The 22,242-nt window shown below is 40.0% G+C and overlaps 1 protein-coding gene and 1 non-coding gene across 7 annotated transcripts in view; one reads left to right on the top strand and one right to left on the bottom strand.

Annotated features, from left to right (window-relative positions):
- The window catches only part of Pkhd1 (PKHD1 ciliary IPT domain containing fibrocystin/polyductin), a 507,380-nt gene that overhangs the window by 472,940 nt on the left and 12,198 nt on the right, over positions 1-22,242 (top strand). For all 6 annotated transcript variants that reach the window (XM_045156516.1, XM_045156514.1, XM_045156512.1 and 3 more), the window contains 3 exons: positions 402-509; positions 7,975-8,133; positions 12,143-12,265. In XM_045156516.1, the coding sequence (XP_045012451.1) occupies positions 402-509; positions 7,975-8,133; positions 12,143-12,265 (390 nt within the window). The remainder of the gene's footprint in view (positions 1-401; positions 510-7,974; positions 8,134-12,142; positions 12,266-22,242) is intronic.
- LOC123463182 lies at positions 7,233-7,364 on the bottom strand. Its single transcript, XR_006638778.1, has one exon. It is a non-coding gene; the product is annotated as a small nucleolar RNA SNORA71 (small nucleolar RNA).

Raw genomic sequence — 22,242 nt, 5'->3', positions numbered from 1 at the left:
TCTTTAAAGCACAAAGTCTGGCATATCAAGCTTTCACTATCTGCTAGCTGTTATTATTATTACTAAGTATTTAGCTCCAAGACTTGTCTAAGAAGAATTTGGTAGATTAGATAGCTACTTTAATTTTTAATTTTTTGGGGGGCGGTGAAGTAGTGTCTCGCTCTAGCCCAGGTTACCTAGAATTCACTATGCAGACTCAGGCTGGCCTTGAACTCACAGTGATCCTCCTACCTCTGCTTCCTGAATTCTCAGATTAAAGGCACATACCACAATGCCTGGTTTACTTTATTTTTTTTTTAATTTTCCTTTACTATGGAATTTTCTATCTTGACAGAAGTCTCCCATACATTGTTCTTGAATAAACAGCTAACACCTTCCTTTGGCTTTCTGTTTGTTTATAGGGAATACACAGGTGGAAACACAAGCTGGTTACGTGAGCTTCTCCAACTTGGCTGTCTTGATCTCCGGGTCAAATTGGCGCTTTGTTTTCACTGTTACTTCCCCTCCAGGTAACTTTAGCACAGTATGGTTTCATATCTGCTCCTCTTGAAAAAAGACACCACTTATTTTTTTATAATTGAAAAAAAAATGTTCATGAATAAGAAGCCATCATGGCTTAGAAAAGAAATCCACTTTACCATATCATTAAGGCACAAGAAAAAAGATCTCATGTAGAAATAAGCCTCAGAGACTCTTGGTGAGGCAAGAGTCTAAATGTACACTTTCCTGTAGGTACTTAACTTTCTATTTTGTATCGTTCCCTTCCTTTCCTTCTCTGCCCTTTTTTCTCCTCCTTTCCCTTCCCTTTCCTTCCTATCTTTCTTTCTTCCTTCCTATCTTTCTTCCTTCCTTCATTCCTTCCTTCCTTCCCTCCTCCCTCTCTCTCTTTCTTTCACTTTCTCCCTCCCTTTCTCTCCTATTACACTCAGTTATTAATTCATGAAATAATTGGGCTATTGTATATTATACAAACTTATTTTGGGGTTCTGTTCTCATTCACTCCCACTTGGAAAATGGACACAATGCTTATTAGCACACCAGTACTTCAAAATACAGTTTACACAGTATATGTAAACTGTGTGACCCAGTTGTCACTCATACAAACATTTAAAGAAGTCTCTCTTCTGCAGTATTAACTGGCAAACATAAGTAGCATTTGTCAACACATTCTTGAACTCCTTAAAAAAAGGAACCAGGAAGAGGGCAGTGTTACTCTAAAGAGCTCTTGAGTTATAACATCATGCAGCCAGAAGAGAAATGTCAAAACCCATTTGTCAAATTGCATATGAACCAATAAGCCATGGTCTTTGAGATTACAAGTCTTTAGATGTCATTTGTATCTTTCCTGGGAATATGCAATTTCAGCTTATTAATCTTTCATAAATTAACGAATCTGACCCTGTATTAATGATAAATTTAACCTCTGCCTGGTAAACTCAGAAGAATGATTTGGGAAGGTTGCTCGAGCCAAGGAGCTTGACACAAGCTTGGCTACATAGTGAGATCACAGCTTAAAAAAATAATGTTAGGGATGTTAGGGTAAAAAGAATCTATTGTAGAGAATTTCATAAACATTAGACAGGCTTATCTAACAGTACTTCAGTACAGCAAAGGTAAAATTGTTAATATTTTCATTTTAATCCTATGTTTGGACACGTTTTTCTTAACAGAAGGACTGTCTATTGATACTACATAAAACTATTGAATACTACTTATTTGGGCTGTATATCTTTTTAATGCCTATGAAGATGGCTTAACATAAGCACAGATTAATGAAAAAACATGTTTACTATCCATTCTTGGCCATAGAATTCCAGAGATTTTTGCCTTAGGCTTGAATTTTTGAATATGTATGATATGATCAGATGTACAGAGTACTGAATATTTTGTCCCAGATTTGTCTGATACTTAACTAAATTTTATCTTTTCATTCCCTCAATTGTTAACTAAGAGTATATAAATGCTTCATTAAATATATTTTAAGGAATGATCTAAAAATATAAGATGTAGAAAGGTAGTCATCAGTGCTACACATGTTCTTCAGTTGTCTTAGCATACACATTAGGTCACTATTATCTTTTCTTTCCTCTTATAGCTAACTTACAGATCGAGGGTTACTTCTGAAAGTTTTTAACTAATTGAGTTTTCATAAATTTCAAAGCAAATTCTATGAGGTAAGGCTCTCTAAGAAAGCCTTATAAGAATTCAAATTAGAATTGAACAGCTAGAGGAAAATGGGGGAAATAAACTTTATTGGTCTCTACTTCTATGACCACTTATTGACATCATACTGACTAATGGCATAATACTGAAACTAACATCTTGTTTCCAATATCAAGTGTACCATTGTCCACCCCTAGAGTGTTTGGAATGCACTCTTTATTCACATGTATATACCAGTCAATGAGAATTCTTATATGTAGCAAGCTTTAAATGGTTTATTTATTTATTTGTTTGTTTGTTTGAGAGAGAGAGAGAGAGAGAGAGAGATTGGAGACAAGAAAGAAAGAGAGAGAATAGGCATGTCAGGCCTCTGAAGCCACTGCAAATGAACTCCACGTCCATCTACTATCTTGTGCATTTGGCTTTAGGTGGTGTTGCAGTCAGGTTCGCATTGCTGGAAGAAATCACCAAACCAAGAGCAGCTTGTGGGCAAAAGAGGTTTATTTTGGCTGATGGACTTGAAGGGAAGCTCCATGATGGTAGGGGAAAATGATGGCATGAGCAGAGGGTGGACATCATCACCCCCTGGCCATAAAGTGGACAACATGAGGTGGACAACAGGAACAGGGAGTGTGCCAACCACTGGCAAGAGGAAACTGGTTATAATACTCATAAGCCTGCCCCCAATATTACACACTCTCAGGAGGATTTAATTCCTGTATCTCCATGAGCTGGGAACCTAGCATTCAAAACACCTACTTTTATGGGGGAGTCCTGAATCAAACCACCACATTCTACCTCTAGCTCCCATAAATAACCATACATGATATAAAATATAATATATTCAGTCTAACTTTAAAAGTCCCCATAGTTTTATCAATCCAAGTGATGTTCAAACATCCCTGTAATCCAAGGCCCTTTAATTGAGCCATAATACAAAAAAAAAAAATCCCCCTCCAAAACCATAATGGCACATAATAAACATTCACACTGCAAAAGATGGCATTGGTCATAGCAAAGAAATATTCAATCAATACAAGATTTAAACAGGGAAAATATCAAATTTTGTAGCGCTAAGTCCAATAGCTCTAGTCAGTGACAAATCTCCAAGTCCGATAATTCTAACCAGCAACAAATCTCTGGAGTTCCAATTCTACCCCTCCAGCTAGGCTACTCACAGTCCTAGAAAACTTCATGCGGACCAGCAGCTCTCCCTAACAACCATCTCATGGTCCCGGCATCTCTACTGCAACTTACAGTCCATCCTCATGGCTCCATCGGGTCTCCATGCAGGCATCCAGCAAACCTGTTCCATACTGCCCATGGTCGTTTCCAAAACACAAGACTGTGTTGCAAATTCAATGACCCTCTTTATTTCCTGTTCTTCTTATACTCCATAATACCAGGTAGGATGCCAAGTTGTTAATCCAGGGAGGAATAAAGCATACTTTGAAGAATAGCACACTCCTTTAACATTCAAGCCACTTCAAAAGAGAATACATTCTTCCTGTTGCCCCAGTGCAGGTCAGCTGACCCAATTTTAAAGATTTTAATTTCTCATATACTTGTAGCTGAGTGGGTAAAAGTTTCAGTCCAAAGATTTCATTTCTGTGCCACATCCCTCTGCTCACACCAGTACATTTCTATGCAAAACAACTCTGCACAAGTTCTCAGGACAACGGCATAACAGCAAGCCTCTCACACAAACTACTTCTAGCCCAGTCCAGGAAAGGCTCTTTCTCACCTTCACAAGCCAAACCTCATAGCCCATAGTTCTTATTGCATTCAGGTCTTTCAGTTCTGACCAGAATAGTCCATCAAGCTGTACTTACAGCACTGCAAGGCATCTTTAAGGCCAAGGTTTCAAATCTTACCACATTCCTCCTTGAAAATCAGCTCCAAAAGGCCAAATCCACATAGTATCATGTTCAGCAGCAATCCCACTCCTCTGGTACTGACTTTACTGTTGTAATCAGTTTTGTGTTGCTGCCAGAAATCACCTGAATCACTTGACCAAGAGCATCCTGTGGGAAGAAAATGTTTATTTTGGCTTACAGATTCAAGACACAATGGCAGGAAAGCAATGGCATGAGCAGAGGGTAGACACCACCTCCTGGACAACATGGAACAACAGGAACAGGAGAGTGTGCCAAACACTGGCAAGAGGAAGTGGACTATAATACCCATAAGCTCATCCTGAACAGTACACTGCCTCCAGGAGATGTTAACTCCCAAATCTGAATCATCTGGGAACCTAGCATTCAGAACACCTAAGTTTATGGGGGACACCTGAATCACCACTATATGTGGGTACTAGGGTTGAACCCAGATCATTAGGCTTTGCAAGTAAAGTGCCTTAACCACTGAGAATTCTCTTCAGCCAATATTACTAATACTCTAAAATAATGGGTTTGGTAAGTATTGATTCATACTGATGTTTCAGTCGTATATGCAGTGAGCATGTTATCATTTTATTTTTCCTCTTCTCTCTAATTCCTTGAGCAGATGAGCAGATAATTATTTCTATTTTAGAATCATAGGCTTTTGGGAATGGAGAATTCAAAGAGATCTGATAAGTATAATATGGAACTCTTTTGAGTCCTTGTTAGGTGCTGATAAACCCAGCTCATTCATCACTTCTGACCTTCCTGAGACACTGCTGACAGATGGGTGTAGCTACAATCCTGTGGGGCTTCTATGACTGTTACACCCCTCCACATTCCCTGTCCTCATCATGGGCTGGGCTGTGACACTTTTGACCACTTCACTGAACCATGAAGTTCTCAGGAGGCTGCTGGGTGGATCAAAGAAGCCAGAAGGGTTCCCCTGTCCTCATTCCACTTAATTCAAAGAAATTCTACTTATAATTGCCATTTCTTTGTCTGGAATACTCTTCCTCCAGAAATCCACATGGCTTTCTCATCATTTTCTTTCAAACATCACCTGTTCAGGCAGTCCTATTTGGATGGCTTAGTCTACAATACCTTCCCTAACCCTGTTCTCACTTCCAGTTATTTTGTCTTCTGACCTCATCTTAGTTTTCCTTGCCTCATTCATCATTATGTGCCATTGTGTCATGCATGCATTTTCTTGGCTGTCTACAGCCTGTGTGCTGAATTCACACCTAGAACATTCCAAGAGGGCAGGGATTCAGCTAAGTTCAGTACTGGAGCACTGTATCTTCAGGGTTTGGAATGCCTAGCACATCACAGACACAAATAAACATTTGCTTATAAATACATGACTATATTGGGTTATTCTAAGATTGTATTTTTAAAACTCTGCTGCTGAAAAATATGAAAGCCTGTGTTATCTACCACATGCTTAGGGTACTACCATCAGTTTCTCAAAGAATTTTTCTGACTTCAACTTCTCCACCATTGTGGATGTGTTTGTGTGCATGTATGTTTCATATACCTTAGGGACTAATCTGTTGTCATTGTGTTTCATGTTATTTCTCAACTTAGAATTGTCCACTAATGATAACTCATTACATTACATCCAGAGTTATGTCTAGTATATTTTGTGTGATATTTGATACCCTTCAAAATATCCTCTAAAGGGGCTTCTGATCAAGATGGCTAAAGCATGCTTTAGCTCCCTATGTAATATTAGGCAAGATCAGTGGGGCTCCAGTCTGAGTAGGTATTAGCAGACCTTCAGTGGGCAGGCATGGAGGGGAGCAGTTGGGAATCTGCTGATTCACACACTCTCAGCCCACTAGAACCACATGTGGTCTCAACCACTCTCCCCAGCCACTGTGCTCCTGACTTAAAGTCTAAAAATCTATGGCTTCCAACCCAAACTACTGGGCCCAGTAAGAGTATCCCTCAAAACAGACAGTGAAAGAAAAAGGTTCTGTGATAAAAACCAGCTCTGTAAATATATGAACACAAAGCCAAACCTACAGAGAATACTTTGGGGAATTCTCCACACAGAACAACCAACCTATCTCAAAAACCTACAAGAAGATGATCATAATAACAAGAACTAGAGGAGTTTCAGAAAGTACACAGTAAAATATCAAACAGCATAAAGCACCCCAACATGGCAGGGATTAAATCAAATCTCACAGTTATAACATTAAATATTAATGGTCTAAACTCACCCATCAAAAGACACAAGGTAGCAGGGTGAATTAGAAAAAATGGACCCTTTGATTTGCTGTCTTAAAGAAATCCACCTCACCACTAAAGACAGATATCTCCTCAGGGTGAAAAGATGTAAAGTTATATTCCAAGAAAATGGAAATAAGAAACAAACAGGTATTGCTATATTAATATGTGATTAAAAAAATAGACTTCAAACCAAAAGCAATCAGAGGACAAAGAAGGCCACTTCTTACTCATCAAGGGAACAATTAACATGAGCACATCACAGTCATAAGTCTATATGCAACAATCAGAGGTGCACCACAGTTTATAAAATGAAACCTACTGGGCAACAAAACTGAAGACTCCACATACTTGGGATGCAAGGTCATTGAGAAATCCCGCTGGAACTGAGCTTAAAACCTATTCCATGTAGATCAACTGACAGAAAGCTGGCAAAAGCCACACTGCATGAAGTTCAATGGGAGAGAGAGAAACCACCAGCGAAGACACTATATTCTCTGCTCTCTAGCCCTGGTCTTTGCCTCAGGCTAGAAGGAAAACCCATAACCAGTGGCCACCACCCAAGGCCCAGACCAATAGAGGTGGGCTATTTGGTAGAAACAGCAAAGCCCCCTTGCAGGTTGCTTGCTCAGTATGTATCCCAATACTGCCCAGGGCAATGAGTCCTGTAGCCTTACAGTGAAGGGACTGTCCTCTTCCTTTTCTTTTGTCCCAGACATAGAATACAGCAAGACACATGAGGAAGCCATTGCCCCTGAACACTGCCAAAGGAACACTCAGGTCTGATTAGTGCTAAGCCCATGTCAGTGGAGCCAGGGAAGGCTTCTGTAAGGAAGAGGTGGTCACTACCCAGGCTCCCCACCTAACCCATCTTCTCTGGGAGGTCAAGCCCAGACTACCATCTGAACTGGAAGGTAGCAGGTCGCAGGAGGCATCGAGCAGGTGAGGAGGCAGTGTAGAAAAGCACCAGGGTCTGACAAGGACAGGAGTGGACCTTCCAAACACAGGAAAAAGTTTTCCACATCCTCTCCCAGCAGTATCAATGACCAGGGCATGGGTAGCCCCCAACCACTTTTGAATGCAAGGGGGTGTCCATAATTTCTTGTTACCTCATGTGGCTTCTTGTCAGAACAAGTAGTTCCACACATTCTGGAGCCAAGGTTTTTTTTTTTTTTTTTTCCTGATTAGTAGACCACTTTTTTAGTGGTTAAAAAAGAAAAGTTAATCTGGGCATAAAATGAGAGACTTGGAAGAAATTCTAATCCTGATGGACAGAGCTGTGAAGAATGATTCTGAGTTAGTATTGTCTATTTGCAATTCTTTAGAATATAAAACGTCAATTTGTTATAGAATCATTTATTCAATAATTTGGCTGAACAAAGACTCATTATCTACTATGTATCAGATGTTGTTTCCATGACATTTTAAAATGATGTTATCATTTTTATAATATTTATTTATTTATTTTACATAGAAAGAGAGAGAGAGAGAGAACGGGCATGTCAAGGCCTCCAGCCACTGCAGACAAACTCCAGACATGTGCGCCCCCTTGTGCATCTGGCTAATGTGGGTCCTGGGGAATCGAACCTGAGTCCTTTGGCTTTGTAAGCAAGTGCCTCAACCACTAAGCCCTCCCTCCAGCCTGCTGTTATTATTGTAAATTACTATTGGAACTTTTTTTTTTTTTTTTACACAGGAGTCAATTTTACAGCTCGATCCAAGCCCTTTGCAATCTTGCCTGTGACAGGCAAGGAGAGATCAACTGTGATCCTGGCTGTCTCCCTGAGCTCCGTGGTCTCATGGCTGACTCTGATCTGTCTGCTCTGCTGTTGGTTTAAGAGAAGCAAAAACAGAAGTATGTGTCTATTTTTTTTTTTTTTGAATGAAAATGTCAGGAATAATGCATACTATATTAGTGATTGCTTTTATTTTTCCAAAGAGAAATATTATGACCTTTTGTAATATATAAATCTACATGGAAAGAGATTGTTCCATCTATGTTGTAGAGACAGGGATTGCCTGATCTTTAATAATAGTAATAATAATAAAAACTCACAATTAGTGAACCCTCACCATTGACCAGGTTCTTAATACCTCAGATAAATGAAATTGTTTTATCCCTTAAAAGCTTAACAAGAAGGCTGGAGAGATGGCTAAGTGGTTAAGGCTCTTGCCTGAAAAACCTAAGGCCTAGAGTTCAACTCCACAGTATCCATATAAAGTCAGATGTACTAAATTGTGTGTATATTTGGAGTTGTTTGAGTGGCAGGAAGCCCTGGTGTATCTATGCTCTCTGTCTGCCTCCCTCTTTTTCTCCCCCTCTCTCTTTCTCTTAAGCAAGTAAATAAATCTTTTTAAAATAATCTCAAAGAGGGCTGCAGAGATTGCTCAGTGGTTAAGGTGCTTGCCTGTGAAGCCTAAAGACCTATGTTTGATCTCTCTCCACATCCCACGTAAGCCAGACATACAAAGGTGATGGAAGCACAAGGTCACACATGTCCACTAGGTGGCACCAAAGTCTGGAGTTCGATTATAATGGCTGAAGCCCTGGTGCACCAATTCTCTTTTTCTGTCCCTCTTTCTCTTTCTCTCTCTCTTTCTCTCATACACACATACACTTTTACTCTCTCTAAAATAAAATAAAAGAAAGAAAATAAATTAAAAATAAAAAGAGATAGGTGGTAAATGTCCCTATAGTGAAAATGTGAAGAATGAGCCCCAGAAAGGGCAAATAACTTGTCTAATGTCATATATCACAAAGCAGCCAGGCAGTTTGACTCCACAGTCCTGTTTCTGAAAGACTGCTACGTTAGAGGCACCTCTGCTAAAGGAGAGTGAGTCAAACAGACAGAGGTCTGGAGCAGCACCACGTGAACCGGACATCTTAGCACTCATGAAGATCAGATGTTCAAGGTTCTCCTCGGCTGCATGCCAAGTTTGAGGCCAGCCTGGGATATGTAAGACCCTGTAATTTTTTTAAGAAAACTAAGAATCAGACAAAATGCTTGTATGCTTATTCTTCAAAAGGATTGGGGGCAGGGGCGAGGGAAAAGAGGGTCCCAACACATGATATATCCTTACAAAATATGTTGATAATAATAATACATATTTGATTTAAATAACAAAAATAGAAAGAAGCAAGTGTTGCGTATTCTTATTTTTAAAGATACAAAGCAGTTAAAATTTTCCTTGAATATTTTCCCAGAGGCAGAATACCATTGTTTTAAGATTGAGTCATGCACTCTCTGAGGCCAAGGGTTTCGCTAAGAGCTTTTTTTCCCCTTCCTGCTCTGCTTCTGGAGAGGAGAGACAAGAGCATGTCTGGTCCTGTCAAGTCCCTTGCCGCACTCGAACCAGATGCTGCAGTCCTCCAAGTAAACTGAAGAAGCAGTGATACCAGTAGGGATTCTGAAACAGGGCTATGAGCAATACTTAGAAAAAAGTAACCAAAGCATGAAGGCAAAAATATACAGTCCAAACACAAAGGAGGCAGAAAGTGGACTGGCCAGTCACATAGCTGGAGCATCCACAGTGCTTGAATTTCTTTCTTTTCTTTTCTTTTCTTTTCTTTTCTTTTCTTTTCTTTTCTTTTCTTTTCTTTTCTTTTCTTTTCTTTTCTTTTCTTTTCTTTCCTTTCCTTTCCTTTCCTTTCCTTTTTTTCTCTTCTCTTTTCTCTCTCTTCTCTTCCTTCCCTTCCCCCCCCCCTCTCTTTCTTTCTTTTCTGAGGTAAGGTCTCATTCTAAACCAGGCTAACCTGGAACTCACGATGTAATCTCAGGGTGGCTTCAAACTCAATGATCCTCTTACCTCTGCCTTCCAAGTGCTGGGATTCATGGTGCTTGAATTTCTGAGGAATGGACAGTGGGCAAAGGCAGCTCCACTGATAACCATTGCTGGAACATTCAGCCTGATGACCTTGCCTCTCTCCCTATCCTGGTGACTAAGTGTGGACAGGTGATTTGGAAAGGCCCTGTGTTTCTCACGAAGATGGTGCTCTCTAGGCTGGAGAGATGGCTCAGCAGTTATGGTGCTTGCCTGCAAAGCATAACAACCCCAGTTTGATTCCCCAGTACCCATGCAGGGCCAAGTGCAGAGTTGTGCATCCATCTGGGCTTCATTGGCAGTGGCTGGAGGCCCTGACGTGCCCATTCTCTCTGTCTGTCTCTCTTCTCTCAAGCTCTCTCTCTCTGCTTACAAATAAATACATAATAAACTAAAATAAAAGAGATCCCGCTCTCCATCTGGCTTTAGCTTGTGTCACCTGTGATTTGTTGAAGTGCAATTTAAAGTTCTATCTAAACTGTGTGTGTGGTACTTCTTGGTCAGTAAGCAAATTAGGTGATTTATTTACCCTCTAGTATCTAAATCTGCTATTAATCTGAATCCCATCTATTCCTTGACATGCTTTCAGCTCCAGAAGTGGTTGCTGCCAGCCTCTGCTACTGTATTTGTTCTGCTAGCCTGCGTTGTTCCTTAGCCTTTCAGTGTCTGTGGGAGAGTTTCCTTGTATTAAATCTCCATATTCTTCTGTGTGCTCATAGACTCCCAAGTATGTTTGTGAAAGAATTATAAAGAGGTTAGAAGGAACTTTATGAAAAACTGAATAGTAGTCCTCTCTATGTGAGTAATTTTTATTTTCTTTATATATTCTGTACTTTTTTTCCATGATTTCATTAGCATATATTAATTATACATGGTGGGTTTTATTATGACATCTCCATACATGTATATAATGTTTTCATACCACATTCGCCCATCCTTACTCTCTCTTGTCCCCCTCCCATTCTCACCGATGACCAAGGAGGAGGGAGGGAGAAATAGAAGAGGCTAAAGAGAGAGAAGGGACTAGGCCGTACTTCCTTTGGAAGGCATATTTGGGCCCAGTGATCTAGTGATCCAGACCTTGCCACTAGAGGCTCCACCTTCTCCACAGAATGCCTTCCTGCGGACTCAGTCTTCAGTCATGGACCTTACGGGATCCCCAACAAATACCCAGAGAGGTTGTTGATAAAGGGTGAAAATCTTATATCCTCCTCACAGATTTCTTGGCAACTTCCTTTGCATCGACTGTTATTTCAAATTAACAGGTTAAGGAGTCCTGACCTTCTGTTACTAATTAGCTCTGTCCAGCTGAAAGAAAACAAGCCACACATGTGAAGCACATAGTAATTTTCTAGGAGCCTAATATTCTAGAATCCTAAGTATTCGAAATATTATTTCAGTGTGTGATGGATATTTTTAAAAAGGGGTATTTTACTTTCTACAGCATCTGGTTTGTATTTTATACTTACAGCATCCCTGTTCAAGCCAGTCACATTGCAGGTATTTTGTAGATACGTGTGGCTGCTATGTTATTGGACAATACAGTTTTATATCGTAAAGTTGGTAATTGGCATAGGAGATTTTTCTACCATTATTTCTTATGGTCTGAGTATATTATATGAATTCTCTGGCACGCATATTTCAGTTATGATGGGAAGAGATTTGTAAGAGAAAGACTTTAACATTTAAGGCCTACTCACAAATACTTTTTTAAACAAATTATTTATTTATTTGCAAAGAGAGAAAGAGAGAGAGAGAAAGAGAGAGAGAGAGAGAGAGAGAGAGAGAGAGAGAGAGAGAGAGAGAGAGAGAGAGAGAATATGAATGGATATGTCAGGGCCTCTAGCAACTGTTGTAAACGAACTCCAGATGTATATGCCGCTTTGTGCATCTGTCTTTACATGGATATTTGGGAACTGAACCCAGATTGTTAGGCTTTGCCGGCAAGCACACTAACCACTAAGACATCTCTCCAGCCCATAAATATTTTTCTTTTTATGTCAAGAAACAACAACAAAACAGTTTTTATTTCATTACCGCAGAAATAAAACCTGAAGACATGTCTGAATCCCAAGTTAATGAACAAAAGAATCATATCCAATTTTCTTCCAAACGCCCGGGATCACGTGTGGAGACACGCAAGCAGGATGCCGGGATGGGAGCAGGTACGTGTGGAGCAGCGCGTGATCCCCGCAGGAAACACCCCTTATAGATACACTGTGGTTCTGCCCTTTCTCTCTGCAGGTTGGCTTCTGAAGCAGCATAGTTGGTTTCTTTTTTAGTTTTTCCTAAAGAAAAAAAAAAAAAATAGCCCAGCGCAGGAAGACATAGGTCTAACTGATTTCACAAAGGTAGTAGATAGGTATTTAAAGTGACCATTTATATATCTTTTCTTAGAAAAAAAAAAGATTGTTAGTTTAACATCTGTGGTCATTGCCTGGAGAAAAGAGAAAGGCAGGATAAAGCCCTGTAATGTCACCTTCAGCTGTGGGAAGCTACCACGATGGCAACATTATTGAATTTGGAAAAGCAGAGACTTGTAGCAGCCAAGTGTCCACTCTACAAATTCGATTTAGTATAGAGCCCTCAAGAAATGAGTCGCTTTTGCTAAACCCTGCTTTGTTGTTCATTTGCCTATCATGTGCTGCACTGTTGTACTTCTGTTGCTAAGTTAGCCTTCTAATTGGTATCAAGCAGAGAAAAGATTATTTTCCTCAGATTGATACGATACCTTTGTCGTATTAAGGATGTGTCATCAGAGCGATAATGACCGGACATATGATGGCTTTGCCAAATACTGATGTTTGGTGTATGAAAAAAAATTATTGATGGGCTGGAGAGATAGCTTAGTGGTTAAGCACTTGCCTGTGAAGCCTAAGGACCCTGGTTCGAGGCTCGATTCCCCAGGACCCATGTTAGCCAGATGCACAAGTGGGCGCATGCATCTGGAGTTCATTTGTAGTGGCTGGAGGCCCTGGCACGCCCATTCTCTCTCTCTCTCTCTGCCTTGTTATCTCTCTGTCTGCCACTCTCAAATAAGTAAATAAAAATAAACAAAAAGATAAAAAATTATTAAATTCCCTTATGTCTGAAACATATTAGAATACATACTCTGAGTAGAAAGATGTTTCTATTTTTCTTCTAAGAATCAATTACTGTGTTTTCTGTTTGAAAAGGAGTACCTTTCTTCTTGTCTTTGAGTTCATGTTTCACTCAAATATAGCACCCTGAAGTTGTTCTTTCTCTAAATATTTGAATGAACTTTGCAAATGCATGTGTGCCTGTGTAAGTAGACATGTATGCGTGTGTACATATTCCTATAGCTTGTGTCTTTTCCCATGGGGAAAATCAGATATTTTAAAATATTATTTTCTAAACTGCCCAGCTATATACTTTCCAGCTCTTAGACATGCTTAAATATACTAGAGAGTGGGGTCAAAGTCTGGATGTAGATGGTGCCAAGAATGGAGACAGATAAAATGGAATTTTTTTTTTTTTTAGATTCCACCTAAAACCATTTAGATTTAGGGTTCTTATCCATCTGTAATCGGAAAAGTTTCCTTGTCCAGATTAAATGCATGCAGAATCAGGAAGCATTTGAAACTTCTGTTTATCTCTAGCTTTCCAACTTAAGCTATAAACTTCAGCAGCCAACATGGGCCACGCTAAGCTTTCCCTTGATCCAATTTGGTCAATCCACATGACTTTCGGTCACCTTGCCTACGTTAACTACACGAAGCAGTCCATCATTCCTGAGTGTGTTTTAATAAGGTTCATTTTGATAGGATGGCTTGTTAATAATTTATTAGTAATGAGGTATGTGGTGAGCACATCAAAGAGGTCATTTTATTAGGACACCTCAGCTAATAATGGAAAGATAAATTCTCTCCTAGAATAATACTAGATTTGATTTTTGAGAGAATCTTAACAGACTGGCCCCTTTTTTAATGCATGAGAGTGAGAGAGAGTGAGATCATGAGATCATGATAGAGAGAGAGAGAGAGAGAGAGAGAGGGAGGGAGAGAGAGAGAGAGGGAGAGAGAGAGAGAGGGAGAGAATTGGTGTGCCAGGGCTTCCGGCCGCTGTAGTTGAACTCCAGACATATGTGCCACCTCACACACATGTACAACCTTGCGTGCTTGTGTCACCTGGTGTGTCTGGCTTGTATGGGACCTGGAGAACTGAACATGGGCCCTCTGACTTTGCAGGCAAGCACCTTAATTGCTAAACCACTTCTCCGTCCCTGGATTTGTTCCTTTATCTCATAGGCTTTGTCTAGACCTTAAGCACATCTTTTCCAAGGCAAGCTACAAAACACTCAATTACTGTCAGCTTTAAATAAATTAAGTTTAATGCATTACTTACATGACATTTGACCATTTAGTTTCTTTTTTTTTGTGTTTTTAAAACCTTTGGCATTTGCTAATAATGTCGTTGGCCGTCTTGCTCATTCATACTTTCCTTCCCTAAGCACTCAAGTTTATTTTGTGAGTATGTCTGACATTCCTACTAAATTTAGGTGGTAAACTCACGAGACTACCATGAATGAAAAATTCCATAGGCACAAAATTACTACTAGAAGGTTTTGAGGTACAGCTAAGCATATATATGCCTCATATTGTAATATTAAATTCACATGCGTAATGCCACTCAACTGCTCATCAGATTTAATGAATCTCACTGTCAGCTGGAGAAGCATGAGAACATGGCGGCTGAAGGACATGGAACCCCAGCATCAGACATCTGACTGACTGTCCCATTGACTTTCTATCTTCTAACTTGTCTGTGCTTCTCAGTTGCCAAGTCAGTGAGAATGTGGCCACAGTATTGCTCATAGGATTGTTGCGCAGATTAACTCAACAGGTACTTGGGAGATGATTCAGGGATTAAATGTCCTTGTTCCTCAATACTGCTGATGAGGGTTAAGATCTCTAGCACCCAGTGAAAGCCAGATATGCAGCGGTGCTCACATCTGTAATCCCAACGCTCCTACAGCAATGGGGGGGGGGGTGCATCAGGGGAATGCCAAAGTTCACAGGACCAAGTAGTCTGGCTTTCCAACAAGAGGGGCCCTATCTCCAACGAGGTGGAAGAACAGCACCAACAATCTGAAGTGAGCTGTGCCCACACATATACACACAAATATTAAACCACAAGTAAAGAAACACAGAACGTAGAACATCTACTAACATGTGGTGTATGTGATAGATTCACCGTGCATGCAGCATTCTCCTGCTGTTCAAGATTCAGAGTGCCTAAGGCTTGACTGGACCTAGTCTAATAACTAATTTTGGATTTTACAGCCCTACCTCCACACTCACATATTGCTAGCTGGGATATATCTAACTTCTGGCTGCTTGTTTGCCTGTACAGTTCTTCTAGCAGGATTGGTTGCTTTTATCTTTTTGTTGTTGTTGTTTAAAAACAACAACAAAAACATGGCTGGAGAGATGGGTTAGTGGTTAAGCACTTGCCTGTGAAGCCTAAGGACCCCAGGTAGAGGCTCGATTCCCCAGGACCTATATTAGCCAGATGCACAAGGGGGCACACGCATCTGGAGTTTGTTTTCAGTGGCTGGAGACCCTGGCATGCCCGTTCTCTCCCTCCTTCTCTCTGTCACTCTCAAATAAATAAATAAACAACAACAATAAAAAAAAAAAACCCATCCAAATCTTAGGGCATTAGCTGAGAAGCATTGTTCTTTATAAAGCTTCCCTTCATCCCCCTGCTGCAAATGAAAACGGGATATTTTCCTCACTGGCTTGAAGAATATTGAACATGTGCCTCCACAGTGGTCCTTATGGCCTTGGAAACTCATTGTATGCATGTTGATTTCTCCACCAAGGCCTGTAGTTTCACAGCCGTAGCAATATCATCCTCTAGATAGGGCAACTGACCTACCCTTTTCTCTCCAAGTACTTTTCTCAGTTTAAAAACCAAGTTTGATGTGTCAGGAGTTCTCTCAGCCCCAGCTATGTGGAGACAGTTGGTCATCTTACCTACAAAAGATAATTGGAATATCTGGGGCATTTTTCTTGGCATGGCTTGGGAGAAGAGGAGTACTGCTGATGGTGTATAAAGATTGAGGATGCTATAAACATCATGCAATCCATGGTACCAAATTCAAAGAAGAACCCATCTAATTCAAAATGTCAGTAGTGTCAAGAATGGGGAAACCTTGGACAAGCTCTTACTCATCTTTGTGACACTTCAGTGATCACCTGCTAGAGAAACTTACTAGTGAAATCTCCTCACACATATAAAAATAAATATTTATTTAGTACATCATGAGGTCCTTTCTGTACAGCAGTAAATGGTTGACTTTTGATTCCCAGTCCTTGATGAATTTCCAAAATGGTTGGTGTAGGGACTGGAGAGATTGCTTAGTGGTTAAAGCATTCCTTGCAAAGCCAAAGGACCCCGGTTTGATTCCCCAGGACCCATGTAAGCCAGATGCACGAGGGGATGCATGTGTCTGGAGGTCATTTGCAGCGGCTGGAGGCCCTGGCGTACCCATTCACTCTCTCCCTGTCTCTACCTCTTTCTCTCTTTCTCAAATAAATAAATAAAAATAAAAATAAATAACAAAATGGTTGGTGAAGCAGTTTGCTTCTCTTTTCGGGGGGGGGGGGACCACTTAACCAAAGGCAGCTGATGGGAAGGCAGGGCTATGTTCAGCTTACAGACCTGAGGGGAAGCTTCCTCGTGGTAGCAAAAGCACAATGCAAGCTGGAAGCTTGCTCCTGTTTTCACTTATCAGCAGTGAAGTAGGAGAGAGAGAGGGAGAGAGAGAGAGAAAGAGAGAGAGAGAGAGCACGCGCTAGTGGGGCTATGAATACCTAGTAGGGCTTGACAAATAAGTGTCATGACACACCCCTCCCCCACTGACAAACCTCCTCCAGCAAGGCTCCACCTCCCACACTCCAGTTGGGGACAAAGTATTCAAAACATGTGCGAGTACAGGGTGGGAAGCATTTCACCCCATCTCTCCCCTGGACTCCATAGACTCAGGAACGTATCAGTCTCAACATTAAAAGCCCCCATAGTCTTCACCAGTCCCCAAACTACACAAAAGCCTATGGTCTAAAGTCTCTTCTGAGACTCATGGCAGTCCCTTACTTGTAAGCCCTTTGAACTGAAGCTTACATACTTTACAATTTACATACTTTCAACCTCCAGCGACACAGAATAAATATCCCCATGCAAAAAGGACGGATGACGGCATAGTAAAGAAAGATGGGTCGATACAAGACAGAAAATCGGCAGGGGAAACATCAAATCCTGCCACTCCACAGTTGGCCTTTTGGATTTGAGACACAGAGCTCAGGGCTCAGGAAGGTTTTTTTTTTTTTTTTCTTTTTTCAATTCCACTCTTCCAACCCAAGTCAGCAGCCACAGCCACCCTTGGCGGCAGTCCCGTAGTGCTGGCATCTCCAAATCCTGGAGTCTCCACTGCATAACTTTCCACTCCATTGCATAAATTATGCAGGACATAATTTATCTTCACAGCTCTGAACAGTGTCCTTGCAGGGTTTCAACACAGAGACTTCAGTCCTACCCCACATCTCTCAATGGCTATCTTCAGAAATATGCGCACTTCCTGAATCTCTTTCCTGCTTCCTTTGTGCTTCCGTGGGGCTAACCCATACACTTTTAAATCCAGGAGGGCTAAACCTGGCTTTGATCAGCAGGAAATTCTGTCAGCACTACTCATTCAGGGCCCCCTTCTTTCGGAAGAATCAGCTGTCCTCCTAATGACCCAATGTAGAGTAGCTGACCCATCCACACTGGTGGCAATCTCTTAAATGATCACGGCTGAAGGCTGCAGTCTCGATCCCCATTCTGTGCACCTACTCACATTTCATACACCAAACACACCAGCTCGTTACTTTTAAGTTCAACTTTGCTCCATTTCTCAATGGGTAGAATGCAGCCAGCCTCTCCTCCAGAATGTTATATAAACTTGCTTTCCACCTGGTTCCAACAAAGCCCCTTTTCCCCTCTGAAACTTCATAAGCCAAGTCTCTTCAGCTGTTAGTCTATCTGCATTTAGGTCTTTTAAATCCTCACCAGCATGGTCACCAACTCTGTTTATGGCACTGTAAGGCTTTTCTAGTCCAGTTTCAAATCCATCCACAGTTCATCCCACAAAACAAATCCATAAGACCAAAAAATCACATCGTCAGGCTTACTGGGTAACTGTAGTGGTTGCCCCTCCTCTCAACACCAATATTGTGATGCAGTTACCTTCTCATTGCTTGGATAATGCGCCTAACCGAAAACAGCTAATGGGAAGAAAAGGTGTATTTCAGTTAACAATCTCAAAGGGCAGAATTATTTTGCCGAGGAAAACATGAAACAAGCAGAGAGTCTGGATACCTCATTATAATGAGGTAGCAGAGAGAGCTAGCATACCTCTAAACACCCAGTGGGGCTGAATTATGAAACTTCAAGGTCTGTCCCCATTGGCCTACCTCCTCCAGCAAGGCTTCACCTCCCAAACTGCCACCAGAAGGTGACCAGGTATTCAAAGCAAAGACAGCTAGTGGAGACATTTTACATTCAAACCGCCACAGTTGGGATATGATTTTAAGGATAAATAGAGAACAACTTCAGCCAATGAACAATGGAGTCTAAGAAAATCACAACAAACTATGAGATTAAAGAATTTAAATTTGGGTGGGAATACTAAAGAGTAGGGAAAAAAAAATCCACATTATCTTCAGCCCCTGTAGTTCTTAAATCATATTCTATGATTTTAAACCCCATTTGCCAAGGACTTGGATGTCCATTTTGCAGAAAGTAATGTTTATAGAAATGCCAGGAAGGAAACATTGTTTTTTGGTTTTTTTTTAAATCAAAGCTCAACTCTGTATCATGTTTCCTCCACTGTTCCTTTGTTACCTTACATTGGTTAATAGCACCTGAGTTTCCCAGACTAGGTACCTCAGTTATCTTTATTTCCTAGTACTGTCTTTCTTACCTTATCTCCTTGCTTGCTACATTTTATCAATGTGATTTCTGTATTATGTATAAGTTTTCTTTCTCTCCCAGTTAGCCTCAGATATGTCTTCAGTAAAGTAACTTTGCATAGACTGCTAGACAGTATCACCTCCTCCTCTGTACCTCTGAAGCAGTATTCTCTACACATAACAGAGGTCTCTCCTTGTCAATGTGTTCTCTAATGTGTCTACTATATCAATGGTCTTTCATTCCTCCCAACACCATATTTCAGATTCCTTTATCTAGAAAAAGAAGTCACCCTTTTACATACTTTGATAACACTTCCCTTTTGTCTTTGTAACAGTTTTGTATGTAATATAATTATCCATGCTTGTCTTATTCTTTGGTATAAATTCTATACCTTTCTTTATCCTAGCACCTCTTTCATTGTAGTGATCACTGTGAACATTATGCAGGCTATGATGAAGATAAAGATGAATGGTCCCTTCTTTGCATTCTCCATAGTTGACTCCTGGATTCCAGTACTTCTTAACTGTTGAAACAATCACTCCTCACTTTTTACAAAACTGTATCATAACTGTATCCAGGTTCAAATTAACAAGACACCAAGCACACATCTCATGTCGTGTCACCATGGGCAGAGTGTGGTTTGTTGCCTCCAGTTGAAGCTTTCTGTTAGCTGCCATTAGTTTCTTTTTCAGTCCCCTTGCCAACCTTTACTTTGCAGATCTGCCACTGTCTAGACAGTTTTACCTCCTCTTAATCATGCACTATTCTTTGTCTATTTGACACTTTTCTTTTTGGACAATCTGTGCACCCAGTTTTGGGCCTGGAAAACTGACATGTGAAAAAAGCTGTAATGGACATGTGGCTGTGAACTCTTCCACTTTAGAGGTCTTTTGACTACAGGTGATGTGGTTCATGATTGTAGAAATAAGCATGGCTATGCATTTAGGTTTTGTACATAACTGTAGAAGAGGAGTGTTTAGAAGCAGAGAAGCAAAAAATAGCATCTGAGAATTTTGCCAAGTTTTCAGAAAATCAAAATTATATTTGGAAATTCTTAATAATATGTCTGTACCACATAAGAAAAAAGGTGTGGTCATTTTGTATTTTAAAAATATTAATAAAATATAGCACATCTCCTTAAAAATATTAAAATTAAATAAATTAAATTTTCCATTGCTATACAATATTTACACATAGTATTTAACAATCAGAATTAGGAGATTTAGTAGTCAGATGTTGATAAAACATAATTTAGTAATATAATTTTCTATCACACTTTGTAATACTTATGAATGCAGGTAGGTATAAAACAAATTAAAAACATAATGTTGGAGGTGGTTTGTAATGACATAATTACATAAGAGTAACTTCTTTTAAAGTTATCTTAGCTCAAGCATTTTAATGTAGGAACAGAAAGGTGACTAAGATATTTAGTTAGTAGTGTACAGTTAGAAAATATCATGATCTAGACATAAATATGGTATGGTAGATTTGAAGAAAATATTAGTGGAAAGTACTTTGTGTCTGTAAAACTATTATAGAACAATTTAAAGGAAATTGAATATACAGAGAATTATACTACATTTGTAATTAATTACTAAAATTGCCAAAATATTTTAATCCAATTTCAATCAATTTATACACTATATATTTGCATAGAAGTATGCTAAACCTCACCATAAAGTATGACAGTGATAAAAAGATAATCTTATAGAAAAATTACCCTGTGGTAGTGAGAATGTATAGAGATGATATGATGCTACTATTCTGAGGGTCGTGTGGTAATGACATGGTATAGAACACTAATTGAAGTCACACACACACACACACACACACACACACACACATATTCTTATGTACTAAAATATATGATAAAAGTAAAAATGAAATAAAGTTATAGGGGAAGTCAGTAGAGAAGGGGAATGAGTGAGAACAATGTCATGCCTGTATAAGAATGGCACATGGAAAACCCTAACCTTCTATGTTAACCTAAACAATTAATTTTTTAAAAAAAAGTGAAAGAAAATAGTATACACAGTGGAGTGAGTAAATTTGACTACTAAGAGCATTTATCAACCCAAACCTACATCTCAAAAAAGTATAAAAGTAAGTTTTAGATGCATTGTTGAGCTAAATAAGTTTGACCAAACCTGAGGAAGTACCCAAGTAAGACAACATGATAAGATGGAGACCCTTCATTTTACATCTTTGTAATTTTCATGTCATCGTGATTGACACATACACTTGCTTGTTAAAATGAATTATAACTTCCACTTAAAAGCACACATAACCTAGAGAGAATCCAGGCCAAGTGGAGTGTGTATATTCTCTTAACATGTAGGCCAGCCCACTGCCTCTACTGCTGAATGATGGAGTGGATTCATTTTGCTGAAATATCTTTGGTTCAGACATCATTAAGATCAGAAATGCAGTTGCAGTGTGACTTCTGGACTGGATCCAAGTGTGGTAGTTTGGATGTAGGCCTTCCCACATAGTTTCAGGTGTTTGAATGCTTGATTCCCAAGTCAGAGGTGCTGTTTGGAAAGTTTGTGGAACCTTTAGGAGGAACATGTGACTGGGGTGCTGCAGTCCAGCCTTACTTGGTACTCTTGCACCTTCTCCTCCTCCCTCCTCCCTGCTGATGTGAAGATGTGACCTAAGCTGACTGCTTCTGCCATGTTTTCCCTGTCATGACATACTCCCCTCAAATCTGTCAACTGCAGGAAACCCTCTCTGTCCATTACCTGCTTCTGATCAGGTGCTTTGTCTCTGCAGTGAGAACATCAAAACTGAAACCACACATAGAAGTGGGTTCAGAAAAGTAAGAATGTAGGGAACAAGGAGAGATTTACAGTTAAGGTACTCATTGCAAAAGAGACAATGAAGAATACTTGAGACAAGATGTGAAAATTAGAGGTAGGCACATCATGTTGATTTTGGAAGCCAAAACAGATTAAGAGGAGCTGGAACAGTTACAGCCGATTGTGGACCCATTTGGAAGGCCCTTAGACCAATGAGTCACCCTATTTGCAAAGAACAGGCCTGTGTTCCTCATGTTTTATCCCAATCCCCCTAAAACTTCATCAAGTCTGACAGTGGAAGTCTAAGAAACATGGCGGGGCAATTTGAAATTCCCTCTTTCCATTTTAATAGCGACTTATCCACAAGG

The sequence above is a fragment of the Jaculus jaculus genome, chromosome 8 (genome assembly GCF_020740685.1).
Source record: "Jaculus jaculus isolate mJacJac1 chromosome 8, mJacJac1.mat.Y.cur, whole genome shotgun sequence".
Lineage (NCBI taxonomy): Eukaryota > Metazoa > Chordata > Mammalia > Rodentia > Dipodidae > Jaculus > Jaculus jaculus.
Note: the sequence above shows the minus strand (reverse complement) of the source record. Positions and strands in the feature narration are given on the sequence as shown.